General features: G+C 41.3%; 1 protein-coding gene and 2 long non-coding RNA genes across 11 annotated transcripts in view; 2 read left to right on the top strand and 1 right to left on the bottom strand.

Moving 5' to 3' along the window:
* Positions 1–1004: 1004 nt before the first annotated feature.
* LOC121066847 lies at positions 1005–18185 on the bottom strand. Of its 3 annotated transcripts, none has more exons than XR_005817987.1 (2): positions 12961–18185; positions 1005–2042 (listed from the first exon to the last, which is right to left on the bottom strand). It is a non-coding gene; the product is annotated as an uncharacterized LOC121066847 (long non-coding RNA). The 3 variants fall into 3 exon arrangements; XR_005817988.1 differs by lacking the exon at positions 12961–18185 and adding an exon at positions 11235–11869; XR_005817986.1 differs by lacking the exon at positions 12961–18185 and adding an exon at positions 3553–3681.
* LOC121066848 lies at positions 1856–4294 on the top strand. The gene is made up of 2 exons (XR_005817989.1): positions 1856–1991; positions 3025–4294. It is a non-coding gene; the product is annotated as an uncharacterized LOC121066848 (long non-coding RNA).
* EML4 (EMAP like 4) overlaps positions 11976–19787 on the top strand; it is a 158261-nt gene continuing 150449 nt past the window's right edge. For 2 of the 7 annotated variants that reach the window (XM_040550603.1, XM_040550600.1), the window contains exon 1: positions 11976–12225. In XM_040550603.1, coding sequence (XP_040406537.1) covers positions 12201–12225 — 25 coding nt within the window. In that variant the 5' untranslated portion in view covers positions 11976–12200. Of the gene's footprint in view, positions 12226–17923; positions 18058–19787 lie in introns of all 7 variants that reach the window. The other 5 variants (XM_040550607.1, XM_040550606.1, XM_040550594.1 and 2 more) reach the window with 5 other exon arrangements.

Raw genomic sequence — 19787 nt, 5'->3', positions numbered from 1 at the left:
ATTTGATTCATATTGCATGTTCACATTACAGTCAAATTGTGCTTATTTCATACTCTCATAATCTAGTTCTAAAATGGTTTCGTTAACATTTACAGAAAAGTTTTCTTTCTCTTTCCTTCCTTTTTCTCTTTTTTTCTTTTCTCTTTTCTTTTCTTTTCTTTTCTTTTCTTTTCTTTTCTTTTCTTTCCTCTCTTCTCTTCTCTTCCCTTTCCTTTCCTTTCCTCTTCTTTTCCTTCTTTTCTTTTTTCTTTTTTTTTCTTTTCTTTTCTTTTCTTTTCTTTTCTTTTCTTTTCTTTTCTTCTTTTCTTTCTTTTCTTTTTTCTTTTTTTTTCTTTTCTTTTCTTTTCTTTTCTTTTCTTTTCTTTTCTTTTCTTTCCTTTTCTTTTCTTTTCTTCTTTTCTTTTCTTTTCTTTTCTCTTTTCTTTTCTTTCCTTTTTTCTTCTTTTCTTTTCTTTTCCTTTTTCTTTTCTTTTCTTTCCTCTTTTCTTTTCTTTTCTTTCCTCTTTTCTTTTCTTTTCTTCTTTTCTTTTCTCTTTTCTTTTCTTTCCTTTTTCCTTTTCTTCTTTTCTTTTCTTTTCCTTTTTCTTTTCTTTTCTTTCCTCTTTTCTTTTCTTTTTTCTTTTCTTTTCTTCTTTTCTTTTCTCTTTTCTTTTCTTTCCTTTTTCCTTTTCTTCTTTTCTTTTCTTTTCCTTTTTCTTTTCTTTTCTTTCCTCTTTTCTTTTCTTTTTTCTTTTCTTTTCTTTTCTTTTCTTTTCTTTTCTTTTCTTTTCTTTTCTTTTCTTTTCTTTTCTTTTCTTTTCTTTTTTTCTTTCCTCTTTTCTTTTCTTTCGTTTTTTCTTTTCTTTTTTCTTTTCCCTCTCCTTTCCTCTCCTCTCCTTTCCTTTCCTTTCCTTTCCTTTCCTTTCCTTTCCTTTCCTTCCCTTCCCTTCCCTTCCCTTCCCTTTTTTCTTTCTTTTTCTTGTTCTTGTTCTTGTTCTTTTTCAAGTTTATGTGTTAAGAGGATCTTGTTCTTTTTCAAGTTTATGTGTTAAGAGGAACTTAGTTCTGATCACAAATGGCAGATTTTAGTGAAAATCCTTTTATGCATCATGTAATTTTCCTCCATTTATGAGATACATGTTATTGACTAAGTATTTTCACCATCCTACATTTATTTATGTGACAACTAACTGACTAGGAATGGGCATAAAGATCTCCTGCTTCAGTAGGGGAGCATTTTGATTTTGCTTTGTGAATTTTCTTCGCAAGAAAAAGAGGGAGCAACTGGTATCTATCCACCAGTCCTCTGCAGACTCTGAGCAAGGATAGGAGACATTGATAAGCCCCTGAGGCATCATTTTGACTGAATACAAAGATGACCCAAATGTAGCTCTTCACTTGATGCCTGAAGTACGCAGCGTGTTTTCAGCTGTGTTCTTCTTGCAAATCTCAACCCATAAGACATAGAAAACAAGAAAAAGATGTCTAAATTGACTCCATATCAGTTAAAGAAAGGCTGTTCCATTCCTCCCATTATCAGGAATAATTAAAAAGTTCTCCTCCATGTTGGCTTTCTTTTTTTTTTTTTTCAGTTGCTGCAGTCTTGTATATTTCTTGCCACTTTATTCATTTTATTAGCTTTAGTCTACATTTTTTTTTGCAGCCCTCAGGATTAGTTACTCTTTTTTACTAATGTGGAACCAGCTAGGATAATTTATAAACCCTTCCAAAAGCCTGTCATAACAACACAACATTTACTCTTTTGTTTACCTGAAATGCTTATATTCTAAATAGTGATGCTTTTGTTTGGCCCACTAAGGTCTCCTAGTGCCTGATGTTGCTTTTTGCCTTTTCCACTTTACTGTTATCTTTTCAGTCTCCTCAAAAATCAGAGGACTGTTTGCTCATCCCCTTCTTCTGTGTTGGTAAAAGATGCAGGCAGACTCCATCCTTTGATCCACTCTGGTGGTGTGATGTGCCATAACACAATGGATGTAAACGGTCGTATCCAGGTACGTGGTTACTGCAGGTAACTCCTCTGATAGTCACAGATCTGAAGCATGCTGGAAGTGTGACATAGAGAGGGAAAGATATTGAAAAACAAACAAACAAACAAACAAACAAACAAAAAAACACATTCAGTGCAGATCTGGGCTGCAGAACATTGCCCTAAGCACAAAATATAGCAGCAAGCATATTGAACTAGGAAAAACAAGACAAATAGATCAATTCTCCCTTCCCTATGGTGTCACCTGTCCTTTTCCAACAATAATATATTTTGACAGTCTTTATAGAAAGAACATTTAAATCAGATTTTGATCTCCATATATTTTAACAGCTGGAACAGGAAGATATAGAACAGCTCACAATTGTTTTCCATATGAAGATATGGAGATAACTCTAAATCCTTTGATTTGGCAGAGAAAACTAGTATGAATTGCCAATATAGTCTGTCTGATGCATCTTTTATTCAGAAGGAAAATGTCATTCGTTATCATGCATACTTCAACCAAAGCATGCAGAAATACAGAAAGAGAGGAAACCTTTAAAAGGCTTCCTTAGGAGCAGGAAGAACACCATGCCTTTGAAGTCACTAGGAGACCATAAGAAGTTTTATTGTTTGAATATGGAATGAAGAACCTTCCGAAAATCACCATCAGTTGTGAACCAAGTTTGGAACAGGCAGTCAGTCTGGCAGTGTAGTTTGAGCCAAAAAAAAACCCTGAACCCTTATATCCCAGAGTAGAAAAGAACATGGTGAAAGAATTAGCAGAGTAAAGAGAAAAACACTTAGAAAAAAAGCTCTGAAGAAAACTGGGTTGCCTGATCAGAAATGTGGTAAAGGGATCTACAGAGCACATGGCACCTGTGTAGTCAGCATATAATGTCAGGAACAGTAAGAAAAATTTTCACATGAGAATGTCCATCAAAACAATAGAATTGGAGAACTTGCTCAAACAAACAAACAAACAAACAAACAAACAAAAAAATATTCATAACGTTGCAAGAATGGTTAACTCAAGATATTTTTGCTTCATTTGACAGGTACTGTCCCAGTATACATGTTTTCCTCAACTAAGAAGCCCTAAGGGAAACTTGCCCTTCTCACAGTTCAAGTTTTATTTCCTTTAAAACATATTAAAACTCTGTGGAGATAGAGCTGCAGGACCTAATTTTGATGCTCTGAATCACCTGTGGAAATCTTACCTCCTTTGGCTGCTGTTTAAAGGATGAATTTATGAGCACCTGGATATAAAATGAAGCTTTTGTCTTGAACGCCAGTCTCACAACTTCAACAATATTAGTTTCTGAATAATGTTTTTCTTTCTCTTTTGCAAAGCCTTGCCTTTGCCTGTGACTCCATTTGTGTATTACATAGTGTTCAGGTGGAAATTTTCTCATATATTGCTTCCAGTCTAATAGCTTTTCTGCATCTATTGATAAATCCTAGGAGCTGTTGCCCTGACACATGAAGGATCTCATCTCAGAAGTGTGTTTTAGAAGAACGTGTTCCTATTCACCAATGTTATATTTAAAACAAAATAAAGAGATTGAGTTGCTTCGGGCACTCACCTTTGCCTTTAGCATGATTTCTCAAGCACTGTAAGCCACACAAAAGGACAAAGGATATTTCAGTGCCAGGCCAGAGAGACTTGAGCCATGAAATACCTTTCCAGGATGAAGATCACAGATATTGAGATCACATGCTGAAAAGAAAAGGTAGTTTTCAACTCATATTTTCATGACCCACTAGAACACGTTAGCCAAGAAATGTTTCAAAGCCTACTCATCAAAGCAAAGAAGGCAATAAACAGATTTGGTTGTACACTGTCTCTCTTGCTGCCATCTACTGTTTTCCTGTGGAAGCATGGAAGATTTCAAATACTGTTCCATTATTTTTCCTTCTACCTACTACATTAATCCTGCCTACAGTTTGGCAAAATTTCACAGAGCATGTGAGGAGACACCATTCAAGCTGATATACTCACTCCGCGGCTCCAGAAAATAGCAAGCATAGCTCTTGCCTTTGCAGAGTTATTGACAGTAGCTTCTGGTACTGGAGATGCCTGGCTCAGATCGGTGTTGCTCGTGAGCACCTGTGGGAAAACCAGCCCCTGGCAGGAAAGGTTAATGCTAGCTAATGCTAGCTACACACCAGAAATGCTCTTCAGAAGTTGCTCTGTTCATCCTTTGCCAGCAGAAGGGCACTGGGAAAGCACCAGGTGCTGCTCAGAAGTGAGGGACTGCAAAAGTTCTTGTGCATGTTGTGCAGCCTCACGTAGAGATGGATGCTGTTAAATTTTGCTCATTATCTTTAAAAAGAAAACCTAAAATAGTTCATGATGATATTACTGAGTGACTTGCCCTCCCAGAGATATGGGCCACCCTGTGACAGAGGATGCTCATTTCTGTGACATTTTTCTTTTCATGTGAGGGGGAACCTGTGCTGCGTAGGATCAGACCAGGTTTCTTTAATTTTAAATGAAAATTTATATGCAAAATTAAGGGAAAGTTTTCATCTTCCCAATTCTTTATTTAAGAAATACAATTTATTAATTTGATCTGGAAATTTTTCCTTCAATTTTGCTGCTTGTCCCTTTTTTTTTTTTTTTTTTTTTGACATGAATTCCCATTTGGGACAAAGTGAAATGTTGGTCACTTCTGTTGAAAAGCAAAGAATGCAGATTAATGGGGGGAATAATGTATTCATTCTGGTGTATTATATACTTTCTATGAGTAAATTTTAATTGGACGACTTGCATAAATGGAATGTAAATGTGTCTACAGCACAGCATGTGTCTGGTGCTTGAAAAGGCAAAGTTCAACTCCTGATGTCATTAATCAGGAACTATAATTTGTAAATGTAGGGTAGGTAATGGAAATTAAAACAAATGTGCTTTATTAAATAATTCTTCAGGCACAGGTAGATCTGTCTGAAAATGAGTTCATTCGCTTTAGCTATGCACTGTATGCTTAAGACAGCCTTATTACGAGTAAGTTAATAACCTACTGCCACTGACTACGACAAATCTAACTCCCCTGGCTAGATCAGTCAGAGAACCACACACAGAGACTCACCCGGTGCAAGACAGAAATTTCATCTTCAAGTCTTTACAGAATTTGTCCAGAGAAAGATCACATAGCAGTCCCATCACACTATCTGACTGAAAGACTTGCAGTTTATCAAAGCAGGAGATATTAAGCTGAGACCTATTTTTCATGAGTATTAAGAAGCAAAGATAAGAGTTTATATTTTCTTGATTGATAGCAATGGCCCTGATGTTATTCATTCAGCAAAGAAGCAATCAGATACCTCATTAGACTTAGCAAACAATGCTGAAACCATTTCTGCATGACCCGTTCTGCAAATGCAGTAATAGTGTGTGTTCAAGAGGAGATCTTCCTAAAAGAAGGCAGAAGCCTCCTTCCTAGATCTATATTTTCTCACGGAGAAGTAAAGCATATGCCTTTTACTGGGGGCATGGAAGTTAGCAATGCCCCAGGTCCTCTGTTGTGCACTACTGGCGTACAGAGAGCAGACTTGCCCTTGAGTCCAAGTTACCCCTATGTAAATGTAATTGCAACATTAGTATTTTTAATGTGAATACAGTTGCTTTCCACTATGTTTCAGTTTAGTCTATGCTGACTTGTGTTTGGTTTTCATTCTTCAGCCTTCGGTCATGTATTAACAACCATGTTGGTCTTCTCATCTCTAAAATGGCGGATGATCTCTGTGCAGCTCACTGAATTTGGGTGCTAACATTATCCCTTCAAAAAGAAAACATTGCACACCTGCCCTGCTAGCTAATAACCAGGCAATATGGTCGTTGTCACAGCTTAAAAATGTGGAAATGGAAATGGGAAAGAATCCCAAACTCTCAGAGGCAAAAAGGCCAAACATGAAGACAAACTTACTATTGAGTATGGCTTAGCTGAAAGACAATAAAAGATTCCTTAAACTGGACATAACAACAGGACAAAAGAAAAATAAAACCTCCTAAAACACGTCTGTTCATTTTTATTATGGGATCAGCTGCAGTCTGCCAGTCTGTTTTAAAATCAACATTTCACAGCAAGAAACTATACAGTAATGTATCACTTCTCTGCAGGCACTTCCTTTCACTGACAAATAGTTCAAGTGGAATAATAGCCTAAACAGAATTACACAGGGGGGGTAATGGCATTGATGAAGAAGGATCTATATGAGTGTATTTATTTATAGATACATACACATGCACACAGACTATTGTGTGGACCAGCTTGTTATTATGGATAACGATCTCTATAAAATGCAAAGCTACAGGAGATGTTCTAAGTTAAAAAAAAAAAAAAAAAAAATCTACATGCAATACTAATTTATTCTGTCCCCAAGAGGGATCCCTATAATCTTTTCAGTCTAAAAATCAACTCCTTTTCCAGTGCTTTTTACACCTACTAGTTAGCATCCCTAGTTAACATCGCTAACTCAGTAGCTTTACCTTTTCCTAATTTTTCTAAGTAGGGACAAAAACCAGATTGCTCCAAAAGCTCATCACGGTGCTCCTGAGTACATGCTGAAGCACATTTTTTTCCTGAGGCAGGGAATAAAATGCATCTTAATGTAAATGGCTGATACAAAGCCAATGCATCAATTTATGCTTCGGCTAAATTCTTAACTTAGCACTTATGTAAGGCATTAGACTTTTATAGGGCTTGGACCAAGGTATGAATTTCATGAGGAGCTCCCTAATTTGAGAAAACAACCGTGTGTGCTCTTTGGTATGACAAACCAGACCACGTAGCTATTAGAGAGAGATGAAGGAAGATAAGATTCTATTTTTCCAGCTTTGTGAAATGTTTTTCAGATTTCCTTACTTAAAATAATCTCATTATCAATGAAGTTTCAGAATAAAATTTTCAACCTGATCTCTAATTAAAATGCTAAGCCTTTCCTATGCCCTCATTAGAAAAAAAAAAAAAAAAAACTACTAAAAAAAACCATTGCACACACAGAATTTCAATTATCTCTGTTACAACTCTGCCAATTTTTCGAATGCTTTGGGTCACGCTGCATCTGCTCATTCCCCATCAGGGCTGGTGAATGAATTAACACCAGAGCTCTGCTATTTTTCTCTTACTCAGTAGTTCTAGGAAACTGCCATTTTATAAATGCATTAATTCTATAATGTGAAATTTAGCTTAAGCTAACAGGTTTTTTATAGGTTCTACATTTGAGCCAAAATGTACACTTAATGAGGACACCAGGAAATTATGCAGCCCTAGCCAAAATTTCATTAATGGCTTGGGATTGCAGTTTTGGGATAATCAATAAAAAACAGCAAATGTAAGCTCAATTTTTCAGGAAGCGGGTGCTCTGCACTTCCTCAAAATCGAAACATCTTTGTTGAGTCTCCATAATGGAGGCCCCTCAAAAATCATTAGTATCTTAAAATAATAATAATAAATAATAATAATAATAATAATAATATATATTTTTATCATCATTAAATTGTATTTATCCTATTAAGAGAAACCATTTCTGAACATTTGGGAACGACTTTGCAAACTGTGATCAAAATCAATTCGCCATAAACTGAATAAGTAAACTTGTAGAAGATCAGCTACATACAGCTGCAAAAGTCAAACCTGTTTCAAACTTATGAGATTTTTTTCATGTTAATTAACAATAAAGTAGTAGCATTATAGAAATTAGACTAGAATCCATCCTGCTACAAAAAAATAAAAAAATAATAAAAAAAATCCACCTAGAACAGATGTTAGCCTGTTGAAACCTTCCTGCAAACTTTAATCTTTTTGTTTTGGAAGAAAAATTCTTTTGATACTTTACACAACAATGGAGGAACACCAGGAGAACCTTAGTTATGCCTTAACCTCTTACCTCTAAGAATAAATAATTAAAAAAGATAGGGACTTCTAAGGAATTGGAAGGATTTTTATTTTTCCCCTCCCATTTGCTATTAAATAGCACTTAATTTGTGCGTTTAGCTGCCCATTCACTTTAATAAACGTGCATTCAGAAGGTGATACTGAGTAAATTAGCTGAAAGTGCTTGAAAGGATTCAGTACAGATGTGGCACCTTCCTGAGTGGCTTGTGAAGCACCACACTGTGCTGGCTCATTCTGATCCATTTGCAATGGAGCACTTCTTTACATCAACTCAGCTCCACAAATATAAAAGTCAAGCAGGTACACAGCAACATCAAGACTAACATTTACTATGCAGTAACAGCTACAGGTCTTTGTCAAAATGGGTGAGGATAGACACGGTAGTTAACAAATTCAGTCCCATTTGGAAAGGCTTATGCGAGACTTTAGGTAAACACATAATTAACAGCAACACTGGCATTCAGCTTCAAATACAGTCACTGCCCGTCATTACCTATCAAGCTTTAAAAAAAACCTCCCCAGTTCTGCTCAAGTCCCTGGCAAGACTCCTGTTGCATTCAGCATTACAGGTGATTCATGCCCTTGGGAAACTTACATGGGAGAAAAAATCCCAGCCCAGAAAGGGAAACTCCAGAGACTCTGTGCTGGAGGTAAGGGGAGTACCCTCTATAAACCAGGAAAGAGTAATTTAATATACCTCTAGGTCAGGCACCAAATTATTTTCCTTTACATCAGTGACCCCTGGGAACTTCTTATACCTTCAGCCTCACTTGGGAGAACTAACAATATCCCACACTGTATGGTAAAGCAATACAGTTGTTCCTCTTTAGAACAAGGCACCATAAAGAACCCCAAATATCTGCAAAAGAACGACATCTCAAGTGAGCACCACAGCTCAGGGAGTGATCTCACACTGCCCAAACCTCCACCAGCTGGGGGGCACAGCTGGTTACAAATAGCAGCACTGCTTCCTCCATCCTAGGACTGCAGATGGGAGCAGAGGAAAAGCAGGACCAGGCTGGTGGTGCTGGGGTTTTGGGTGTCCTGGCTCTTGTACCAGCAATGTCTGGGGCTGCTTGCTCTGAAGAGGTGCACCAGGAAAAATGCAGGATGGAGATTTCCTTCAGGTGTTTCCACTTTGGTCCAGGAAACTACACACTATTGTAAGTAATAGGAGACAAGTACTGCGGCAAGTAGGTTCCTCTTGCTAATGGGTGAGATGAAGTGGCTCAGAGGTTCAGGCTCTCAACTTCACACAGAAGAATCTCAGCAATTTTGTTTTCAGTTGTTAATCATTTTCATGTTTCCTCCGTTGAAAAGCGCTTAAATACAATTTACATTCAAGCCACCAAAAAGTTTTAAACAATTCCCAGGCTGAATGTAACTAAACTATGTCAATTAATATATATATATATATATATATAAATAAATGCAGAGGTATTCTTAAAAGAAGTACTGTTCAAAAAACCTGTGGTCCAAGGAAAATGTGCCAGAGAAATGAAACAATGGGGGAAAATAGCCTATTTCCTTCAAGAGCAGAGTAAAAATCTCTGGAATGTATGTAGCCTCCACTGTGTACTTCATGGTGACCTCTTCCTGCGGTTCATATTTTCCATAGCTTTCCTCTGGTAAGAGGAGACTCCGCGTGTGTGTGCAGGTCCTCAGCTGGGGTCGGCGTAGTCCTGCAGAGTTAGTCACACCGAGCTGCCGGGGCACAGCAGCTGAGGAACCGTCTCGGTCATTGCTCCTGAGCTGCTTTGAGGAGCCTCACCCTAACCCAGCCTGGGCTCAGCCACACTGGGGAAAGGGGCCTGCAGCAAGAGGGAAGGCTGCAGAGAAGAATTCAGATTTCCTAAAGCATGAGTCTGTCAAACTGATGCAGAAATCCTGCCCTGTGGTATTGCTGTTGTCATTTTCTATTTACCATCTACTCATGCAATAAAACAGTGGACATTAGCTGATTTGAAAGTTGGGGTGAGATATTGAGTTTACTCTAACCCTAAATCATGTAATCTTTCTTTAGCCTCAAGATGCAAGCTGAAAGGAGATAATCATTGAGGTTTTTAAAGCTTTGCTTTAACTCTTTGCTTCACGTTTTTGAATTATTGTCAACTTAGAAACAGAAGTTAATCTCCTTAAAGCACTATCCAACTCCCTCCACCACACTTAAGTACTAGGTACTCTACCAGAGGTAAGAAATCACATTGTCCTTAGGGTTTGCACCTGGAACAGTCATGCTGCTTATCTACAGGCTATGTTAAGTCATTTGCCAGTACCTGCCTGAAACTGACATACACAAAAACTATTTTTTGCTTTAATCATAAGTTATTTTGCTCAACAGCCAAGTAAAATTGTTAAAGATGATATACCCACATATGTATTTACTGCAGATTTTTTGCACTTTACTAACTTTACTAACCTATACCACAATTACATCTGTTCTATACACCATAAACACAACCAATAAATAAATTAACACCCCAAACAAGTTCCCCACCTAAATTCAGGCATCATTCAGAAGTTGACTCAGGTTGAAGAAGGTACCACAAGGATTTACATGCTGGAGTTTAACAGACTTTTGTTTTTTATTTAAGTCCTGTATAGAGCTTGCTCTTCTGAAATTCCCAGTTAACAAGTCACATGGAGGTACATGTCCTTCCTAATTTCCTGAGTTTTATCCAGTTCCTTAGCTCTACAGTGAAATAGCTTTATTTTTTAAATGTTAGTACTGAAGTTTGTGTTTTCAACAGTACTTGAGTACCACACTCATCTTGTGTTTAAAACGAGACCATGGAGAAGTAGCTCTGTTTGCAGCTCTTTACCCTTTGATGTAGTTTTGTGCAAGTTGTGCAGGATGCAGATAATCAAAACCATTCACGCTCCTAACCAGTTTCGCTAGTAATTAAACATCTCGATAAGCATCTATTGCTGTCACCTTCTCCTCTGTGCCTCAGTTTCCAGTCCATAAAATAGAGATGGCACTTTATTTACAGGCATATTTGCTGTAACTCGCTCGCTGCTGTGGCTGAAGGACAGTCCTGCTAAGAGCTCGAGCGGGCAGCTGGGCATGCCTTTTGTTTGTTTAATTCAACATCGTGCTGAAGCACCCGATCCCCACCCGAGGAATTTACACAGGGCTCTGCCTCAGTGGGAAGGAGCAAGCTTGAGTGCCTTGGGCTTATTTTGTGTCGCGGATCAGCAAGTTAACCGCGCTTGTGCTTGATTAAAGGGACGGTGCTGGGGAAAGGCAGCCATGGGGGCCGTGCTGCTCTCCAGCAGACCACGTTTCTTCCCAGTCCTGCTCAACAACATCCCCGGGCTGTCATTAGGTGACATGGCTGCAAAAGCCGGCGGCATGAGGCACTCACCCCTCTTGCTGCACGACCGCAGCGCTGCCACTGAGTGCGTGAAGGGAAAACACTTGCATCAAAACAGGATGTCGCAATGGGTATGCAGCTTTTCCTGACCAGGGAGAAACCGATGCATCGCCCGGCTCGGCCGTGTTGCCTAACACGCCGAGAGGAGAGGCTAAGTGGTACGCAGCATGGCTGACTTGTATTTCTGGTTCTCCTTCCCGTTTTTCTCCCGCACGGAGCGCAAGGCTGGGAGCTGCAGGGGCGGCCGGGAACGGGGCTGCGGGCACCTTGAGGACCGCGGGGTTACACCGGTGACAGCCCCCGCGGTGTCACGCCCGGCGGGACAAAAGCTCCCCCAGCTCGCTTTGAGCGGGCGTGTTCACAGCCACCTATGGGAATTTCTATGTTGATGGCTGGGATTATCACCCTCGGTCGCCCAACCGGCTCTCCCAGCGGTGCAGGCTCCCGAGGGTGAAATAAGGAAGGCTGGGGCTGCCGCCCGGCGCGGAGAAGGGGCACCGGGAGCAAGGCATCGTCCCCCCAGAACCCCCCGGCACCCCGCACGGCGGCATCCCCCCCCGCTCCGGGGCTGGGCTCGGCGGGCTCCGGCGGATCAGCCGCCCCCTTCCCCGTCCCCAGCCGCGTCCCGGGGGCCGTCCCCGTCCCGCCCGGGGGGGGAAGCGACGGCTGCCAGGGGCGGGCGGAGTCGGAAGCACGACAGCACGGCGGCCCGAGGCGCTGGGGCGGCGCTGGCGGCGGCGGGAGGAGCTCGGCGCTCGCCGCCCTGCTGGGGTCGCGGCGCACGGACGGAGCCGCGGGAGGAGGAGGAGGAGGAGGAAGGAGGAGGAGCTGCTGCCGCCCCGGGGCGGCTCATGAGCGCCGGGCTGCGGCGCCGCTGCTCCGCGGGTGAATGAACCTGTCCTGGCCGGCGCCAGCGGCTTCGCCTCAGGCTGCGGCGCCAGCCTCCCCCGGCACAAAATGGACGGGTTCGCCGGCAGCCTGGGTGAGCACGGCACGGGACGGCACGGCACGGGGGGAGCCTGCCGGCAGCCTCCTGCCCGCCCTCCTGCCCCTCCATGGGGGGCGCGCACCTGCAGTTTGGGGGGACCCGGGGGTGCCGGGGCTGGGGACGATGCGGTGCTGGCCGCGCTGGGAGGGAGGGAGGGAGGAAAGTGAGGAGGAGGAGGAGGGAGGGGATGCCAGCGCGAAATCTGGTCAGCTTCAAACCATCTGTTGCGAGAGCTCCGGCTGCACTTGCCTCCTTTGTTCTGTGCTTCCCCGGAGTTAGTTGCTTGCCCTGCTCCCGTCAATTCCCTTGGGTTTTGCCTCCCTCCGGGGTCGGGAGCGGTTCTCGGGACCCCCTGCCCGGGGGAAATCTGCTCTTTGCTGGGGGGGTTCGCTCCTGGACGCCCGCTTCGGGCTCGGCATCCGGGAGCAGCGCCGAAACCCGAAATGTTCGCCCCAAACATCCCCAGGAAACTGACAGGCTGCCTCCTCGGCGACTTCCCCGAGGCTGCATGCGGCAAATCGCCGCCGGGTGCTTTAAGGAAAACATTTGGGCAGCCCGCTTTCCCAGCCTCTCAGAGGACGGAGCGCGTACAGCACGAAGCGGCCCCGATTAAAAGTGCGAGCTGAAACGATTGCCAAGCGCAGGGCTCGCCAGGCGCGCACGTTGCTGTTTATTTTCTGCGAGCTCCGCCGATGGCACGGCTCGGGGAGTCCTGCGTGGGGTGCCCACCTGCCCCTCGCCTCCTGCACCTTCTCTCGGCCCTGCTGCACCTCCTGCGGGCTCGGTCCGTCTCCTGGAGAAGAGTAAATCAGTTCTGCTAAAAACCGGGTCGATTTCTCGTTACAATGCCTCTGTGAAAGAATAGCGAATAGTTCTCGATTTTCTGGAAACGTTGACTCATTTAAATGCTGCTGAGTGTGATCCTAACCTTTAAGGTTTTCGAAATGTCTACTCCAGCATTTTGGGCACCTGTCCAAACCAAACTGGTGCACCATAATTAACAGTACGCTTTTTTTTTTTTTTTTTTTTAGAGCCTGGCTCATGGCCTGATACACTATCCTTGCTCAAGTAACTTTCATGGTCATTTTATATCTTCCGATCAAAAAGGGAGAAATTGTCAGGGTTCTGTTCTCATTTTTCATCGGGAAAATTGTGCCCGTGGGTGACACATGCAAATACGACCCACTCAATATTTATGAGCCTCTTTATCCAGTACTGAAATTGATCAACATATCAAAGAGCACCCATGCGGCTTTCACTCGTGAAGTACTGCCCTCCCCCCCCCCATGTCCATATTTAGAAATAACTGTTGTAAGGAGGAGGGTGGCTGGGGGGTGACAATCATTTTGAAATCATAAAGCATTATTTTCCTGCACGGAGGTTGCTTGCAGAGTAAGACAGTCCGGTTGGATGTCCCAGTGCCCTGCACTGGAGCAGCAATCGGCTGCTCAGAGCATCCCACTTGCATTATTAAGGGAGGCTCCAGCTGGACCTTTAATTTTTTTCACTGTTTGGTCAAGAAGGCACTGCAATTTCATTAGAATTTAATGAGGATTAAGCAAAGCTCAGCCTTCTAAAGTGTATGTCGTGATGTTCATTGTTAGTTGGACTCCGATTTTGATTTTAGAGTAGCCATGGGTGCAGAGTGGTTTTCTGGAGTGGGGCTGAGGAGGGGGCATGCCCAGAATCTCCAGCCTCAAAGCATGAAGCTTCACATGGCCTGCTTGTTTTCAGGTTTCAGCGGTGCTGTCTTGTGATTTTATAATCGTCTCTTGTTTGCTGTTGCTGATAACAAGCATGTTGCGTTCACGAAGATGTGTGAATTGTTTTGAGACTTTTTTTTTTTTAACATCTCTAATTAAAATCTAATGGCTTGAATTTAATTAGCTGTCAGCTAAACGCCTTTTAGGAAGGCCATAAATTAATGTAATTTAGAATGAAACGTAAAAATTAATTAAAATTATTGTTGGCAAAACTCTGCCATCTATGTGTGTGCGTGCTCCACCAGTCAAGCGAGCTTATTAGAGAGCAAGTTGTCCTTTTAATGCCTCCTGTCATTATCTGGAAGGCAAAATGTTATTACAGATTATGCCCTCCAGCACAGGCAGAAATACCTTCTTACATGTCTCTTGCAGTTGAAAACACTTTACGCAGCTGTTTTATTTTGGCTTCCACACTGAAACTTTTATGAGAATAAAGAGATGAAAGAAACCATTTAATATGTAATTTAAAAAAAGTTTCGGTTATTGTTTTAGGACATGTTTATGTAACACTGTACATAAGAGGAGAGTATGCAATTATCCTAAACAGGAAAAAAAAAACTGTGTGTTATGAGTTAAGTTCCACAACTGCAATAGGTATTGATTTACTCCTGATAAAGCACAGAAATATTTCATATTTATTGGGACTTCAGTACATTTTGAACATCACCAGTAGTAAAGTGGTTATTAAATCCCATTTGCTATGTCAAGTAAGACAGCCTTACCTCACATTGAAGCATTTCCAACACAACACTCATCAGAGGGCTCAGTGAATTGAGGGCTTAGTGAATTTTGGCCACCCGCTTTTTCAGATGCATCGCTTGAAGTGAAAGAATGTGCTTCTGAATGGGAACAAGAAGTCTAGGAACTTGGACCGAGCGCCTGGGCTTCTGCCCCGCTCCCTCGCCGAGACAGGAGCACAGCATGGGTGTCTGCCTCTGGATCTGCCAAGTTCTCTCTCTTTAGGGTCCTGATCAAAACAACACAGCGGTGGCATCTTCAGGGGAAAGAGCTGTTAAATCCACCAAAATAATAGAACAACACACTTCTAGAGAAGGGAAGAGGGAAAAAAAAGCCCATGTGAGAAATAGTGGTGCTGAGCCTGTCAGTAAGGTAGTCCTGTTTTTGCCATCTCTGCTCTTCGTGCTGCAGACAACTGCCCTTGATCTCCTTCACCCTCATGCTGGTGCTGGTTAGCCCACAGTGGTGGCCGAGCAGAAGGCTGTAGGACTGCACTGCGGACAAAACTCTCTTGGGTTGGCTTTACTGTATTGTGAACCTCCCACAGCATGGAGGATGCTGCCGCCTTTCTCAGGCCTAAAACTTAACTTTCTGGAACTGGTGCTTTCTTTGTTGCGGCAAATGCATGCCTGTAGCTGAAAGTGTCTCAGAGAGCTGTCTTAACATGAAGCATTTCCCAGTGTGTTACTTCTCTGTGGCAACTCTTAAGCTGTTCATGTAGTACCCCTTTTACTTTTTGCAGGGTTAGCTGGCTAAGGTATGAGATCTTTTTGATCCTGCTAGATTTAGGGTTGTGAAGAGTAAGCCATGATGGGCTGGTGAGATGTTCTTTGGTGGACAGTTTTCCACTGCTCTCATAGCTGTTGCATTGTTTTCTCTTCTGAGAAAGCTTCTGTTTGTTGAACTCTATAACAATAACTAATTGTAAACAAGGATATGGAAGCATTCATCAGATGCATTAAAAAAAAGGGTACAGCTGTTTCCAACTTTGTCACCAGCATATGATAACAACGTGGTCTGAAGCATTTTAATGGGACTCTCTCCAGCAATGAGGTCCGTGGGAGAATAGGAACTTACAGAAGTAAATGAAGAGCTCTCACCTTCTGAATTTTAACAGTTGGTTTTGTGCAGCTGTGCACCATGCCCTGAAGCTTAGGTGCAGTTTTTACTGTAAAATTCTCTATGATTGAAAATATTTTCACAGAGAAATTAAAATCAATCCTCTCTTGAAGTCTCAGACAAAATAATTAAGGATTAAAGAAAAAAATAGAGTAGTTGAGCTTAGGCCTATTTTTCAGAGAAAGAAGACAAAGGAGAGCTGTAATGACTAAGCGGAGAGTGAGGCTTTTCTCTTCTGTTCATGTTACTAGAGGAAGAGCTGGAGAAATGAAATGAAAAAGTGATTCTTATTACATGGGATCTATGTGTTGTGTCACTGTGTGTACTGCTACTAACTGTAGCATATCTAACAACTACTAACAGAAGGGGTGGCATGGCATGTAGGTCAGTTTCTTTTTTTTTTTTTTTTTTTTTCCTCATTTCTTATGGTGAGTATTGCATAAAAGTTGCTTGAAAACATACCTGTTTCATAGCTATACTGAGGCTGGATTGGATAACTGCTGAGGCACTTTTATGAGGATGTGCTCCTCTTCTGGATTTGAAGAGCCAGTAGAGTTTATTGAAGCTCTGGCTTTGCTAAAGTCCTTTAAGGCTTTTCTCTGGCCCCAGTGATGAACAGGCAGGTACGCTGGAGGGGGCAGGAGAACTGGAGCAGAAAGGATCTAGTGGTCACCGGTGTGCAGTGTCTTGAGAGCATATGAAGAAAGTGCATTGTGGTTAATCAGTGGCTGGATTTTGTACCGAGAAAAAAGAGCATGTGGAATGACTATCTACAGCAAGTAGTCATATTTGGGCTAGGATATAAAGACTTTTTATTTTTTTTAACAGTTGCCCTTCTAGTCCGCAGGCAGTGAATTCAACTTAATTCATGGGGCTGTGCTCATGGGAGTGCTTTGTGCTATTGTCAGTGTGCTAGTGTTCTTAAAAATAAAAACTTTGGCAGGACGCAAGTCTATCCTGCCCAAGAAGGATGACTGGTACCGGGGTGACTAAACAAGAACAGCCAAGAAGACAGGCTGTTTGCTTTAGAAGCTCAGTGGTGGCCCACCTCTTGTTTGCATGGGCTTTAGTTGGTGGGCAGTGAGCAGCAGCCCTTTGCTGTCGCCAGCTGAGAAGCAAAGGACTGTGTTTAAAAAACAGTCTCTTTTGCACAGAGCAATTGGCAATATTTAGCCTGGTTGTGAATAACACTCTTGCTTTTAAAAAAAAAAGAAACCATAAACCCCAAACGCAGGAAAGTCTGTTAAAAAGTCTCTCTTCTCTCTCCTGTAGAAAGGCTTTTAATGCCTGGGATGCTGAGTATAATTTTTGGCCTTATGGTGTGTACTTCATACTCTTTAACTGAGTATTTTTGATATGGGAAGTATAGTTATTTGACAGAATTTTCTCTTTCTGAAAAACCTGCTCTATAAGGATTTTTTTCCCTGTGTTTTATATCCTGAAGTATTTAAGAGGAAAAAATTGGTCGAGAACAGTGCTCTTACAAATCCTCTGAAGCACTTTTCTCTTTTTAACAGCATTACCTTGCTAATTGTACTGTTAGTAACATGCAGGGAGATTGTTTGCCTCTCCTTGCTATTCAAAGTAGCTGCTTCCCTTAGTGTGGTTTCTATCAATTATTGAGGTTTATTTTTCCCTTCTTTCTTTAGGTCTTTGCTAAATCTAATCCTTAATGAATGTGATTTTAAGGCCAAGAATGTTGTTCCTGTTTTACCCACACACAATGTAATAGGGAGGGTGTTAGAGGGTAATTAATTTTGTAACACGTGGCACGTATGATGACAGTGCAGGTCTCTGTGCTGTTGCTGGTGTTGGCTGTTTCTAGTAGGGACATTCTTCTGTTTAGAAGTTCAGAATCACCTGATAAACAGCTTTTTATAAGCTTCACTAACTTCCTTTTCAAGAAATCTTTTTACAGTTGCCCATGAGCTCAGGTGGAGCCACTGCTTGCCATATTTTCCTCTCTGTAAACAAATGAGTCCAAGCACTCAGTTTGATGGGATTTTTTTTTTCTTTATCTGCTTGTTCAAATCAATGCAGAACTTTAGTTTTCTGTGGTTTTCTTTCATCAGGTGCTGAAAGATGGCTACCTGGAAACCCCATGCAAGCTCCTCCGAGAGTTTTGAGTCATCTTTAGGAATCACACGTGCTCTGATTTAGAAAGGTTGTGTTCGTGGACAAGCTTGCAGCTTTAGTTGATAAGTCGGTCAGTGGATGTAAATGGGTGGTGCTGTTGGAGGGGTGGGATATGAAGAGGGACACCAGAGAGATTAAAAGTCTGAGTTTATTGCTAAATCTTGGAACACATGAAATGTTTTTCTCTTCTGTTTTTTTTCATTTGTTTTTCTTATTCCTTCTCACTCCCTTTTCACTTCTTATTTTTACTTAATATTCTTTTCTTTTGGCTCTGTGTTTTAAGTATTCATGTAATATTCACTGATGGTATGTAGCAGTATTCTTCTTAAGCTTTCTGCCCTAAGACTTCTTACTTGATTGGATGAAATACTTTTTTTTATTTTTTTATTTTTGTGTCTCTCAGTAGGTTGCCTTTTCTGCTAATCTTCAATAGTTCCAGTCTAACTTGTTTACTAAATATAGATGTGTCTTGATGTTCTTTAACTGCTGTTTTCCCGACTGCTCTCCTGACTTTCTAGTGTCTGTTCTGTTCTACTTTGTGTGACGTGCTGTTCATTTGGAAGGACAACTTTTTTTTAGCAAGTGTTGGAGAATCCAGTTGCTTTCTTTGGTGCGCACCTGTCTAGTGGAGTGGATTGCATGGTCTTGCAGCCTTTAGGCAGGATACTTTTCTGAGTGCAAATCTGTTTTATTGTAGAAATAGCCTTACACTTCGTGTTATATACATTTTATTTATCTCTCTAGAGCTGTTTGTATATGTGTATGACTCTTACGTGTAATAAAAATGTAATGGAAGGGGAAGAGATGAACCAACACAGATCTGCTGTACAAAGCTATGCTATAGTTTTGGGGAGGTTCATCTACCTTGGATTTCAGATGTTGTATTAAGTTAGTGAAAAACAGTCACTCTTGTCTCTTGCCTGATTCTCTTGTGTTTCACTGAAACTCACCTTTAACTTTGAGTCCAGTGTTCCAGTCTGGAGTTGGTTCCCACTTGTTCTTCCAGTTAATTTGAGCTTAAAAAAAAAAGGAGGGGGGGGGTAGGGGGAGCTGAAACCAAACTGTTTAATGTTTAAATGTATTTTGAACTTGTGTAAACAGTTCTAATGCATCAAGCTAAATTGGCAGGCTTTCATAATCCTCTGGGAAAATTGGGAGTTTAAAACCCAGTGGATAAATTAAAGTCACAAATGCTTTTAAGCCCAAGATTTGGCTCTCTAAAGGGATGCTGCAAATTAAGCCTAGAAATGTGGTTTAGCTAAAGCAAATGAAAATGCTTTTTCATGAGAACTTTATGATTTTAAAGACAGAATAGTTGGATTTCATTATTCTGGATTAGGACACAAAAGCAAGAAGTGGCTGCTACCAAGAAAAAATCATATTTGCTGTCCAAATACAAGAGGTAATGATTTTACCACATTTTATGTTTTTTAATGAATTTATGGCATAAGAGTAATAGATACTATTTTAAAATGCTAAATTTCGGTCAGCTGCTGTGGTGAGCAAACACTCACAAGCAACTGAATTAACAACACCAAATATATATGAAATAAATGGCAGAGCTATTAGTTTGTTTACAGTTTACTGTATGTTACATTGTTTCTGTTTTAGAGAACAAAAGGAAAAATGTCACCTTTAATCCAGGGTTCTGATGAGCTTTGCACCCATCTCAGTACAAAACAACAGCAGGAGGGTGGGCTCGAGTTTGTTTCCTTCCCTCTTATTCACAGTCACCAGTAGACCATGCCATTTTCCTAAGAGGTTTCCTGTTGTGTGTTTTACATGGATCTGTAGTTAATT

Source organism: Cygnus olor, chromosome 3 (genome assembly GCF_009769625.2).
Source record: "Cygnus olor isolate bCygOlo1 chromosome 3, bCygOlo1.pri.v2, whole genome shotgun sequence".
In the NCBI taxonomy this organism is placed as follows: Eukaryota; Metazoa; Chordata; class Aves; order Anseriformes; family Anatidae; genus Cygnus; species Cygnus olor.
Note: the sequence above shows the minus strand (reverse complement) of the source record. Positions and strands in the feature narration are given on the sequence as shown.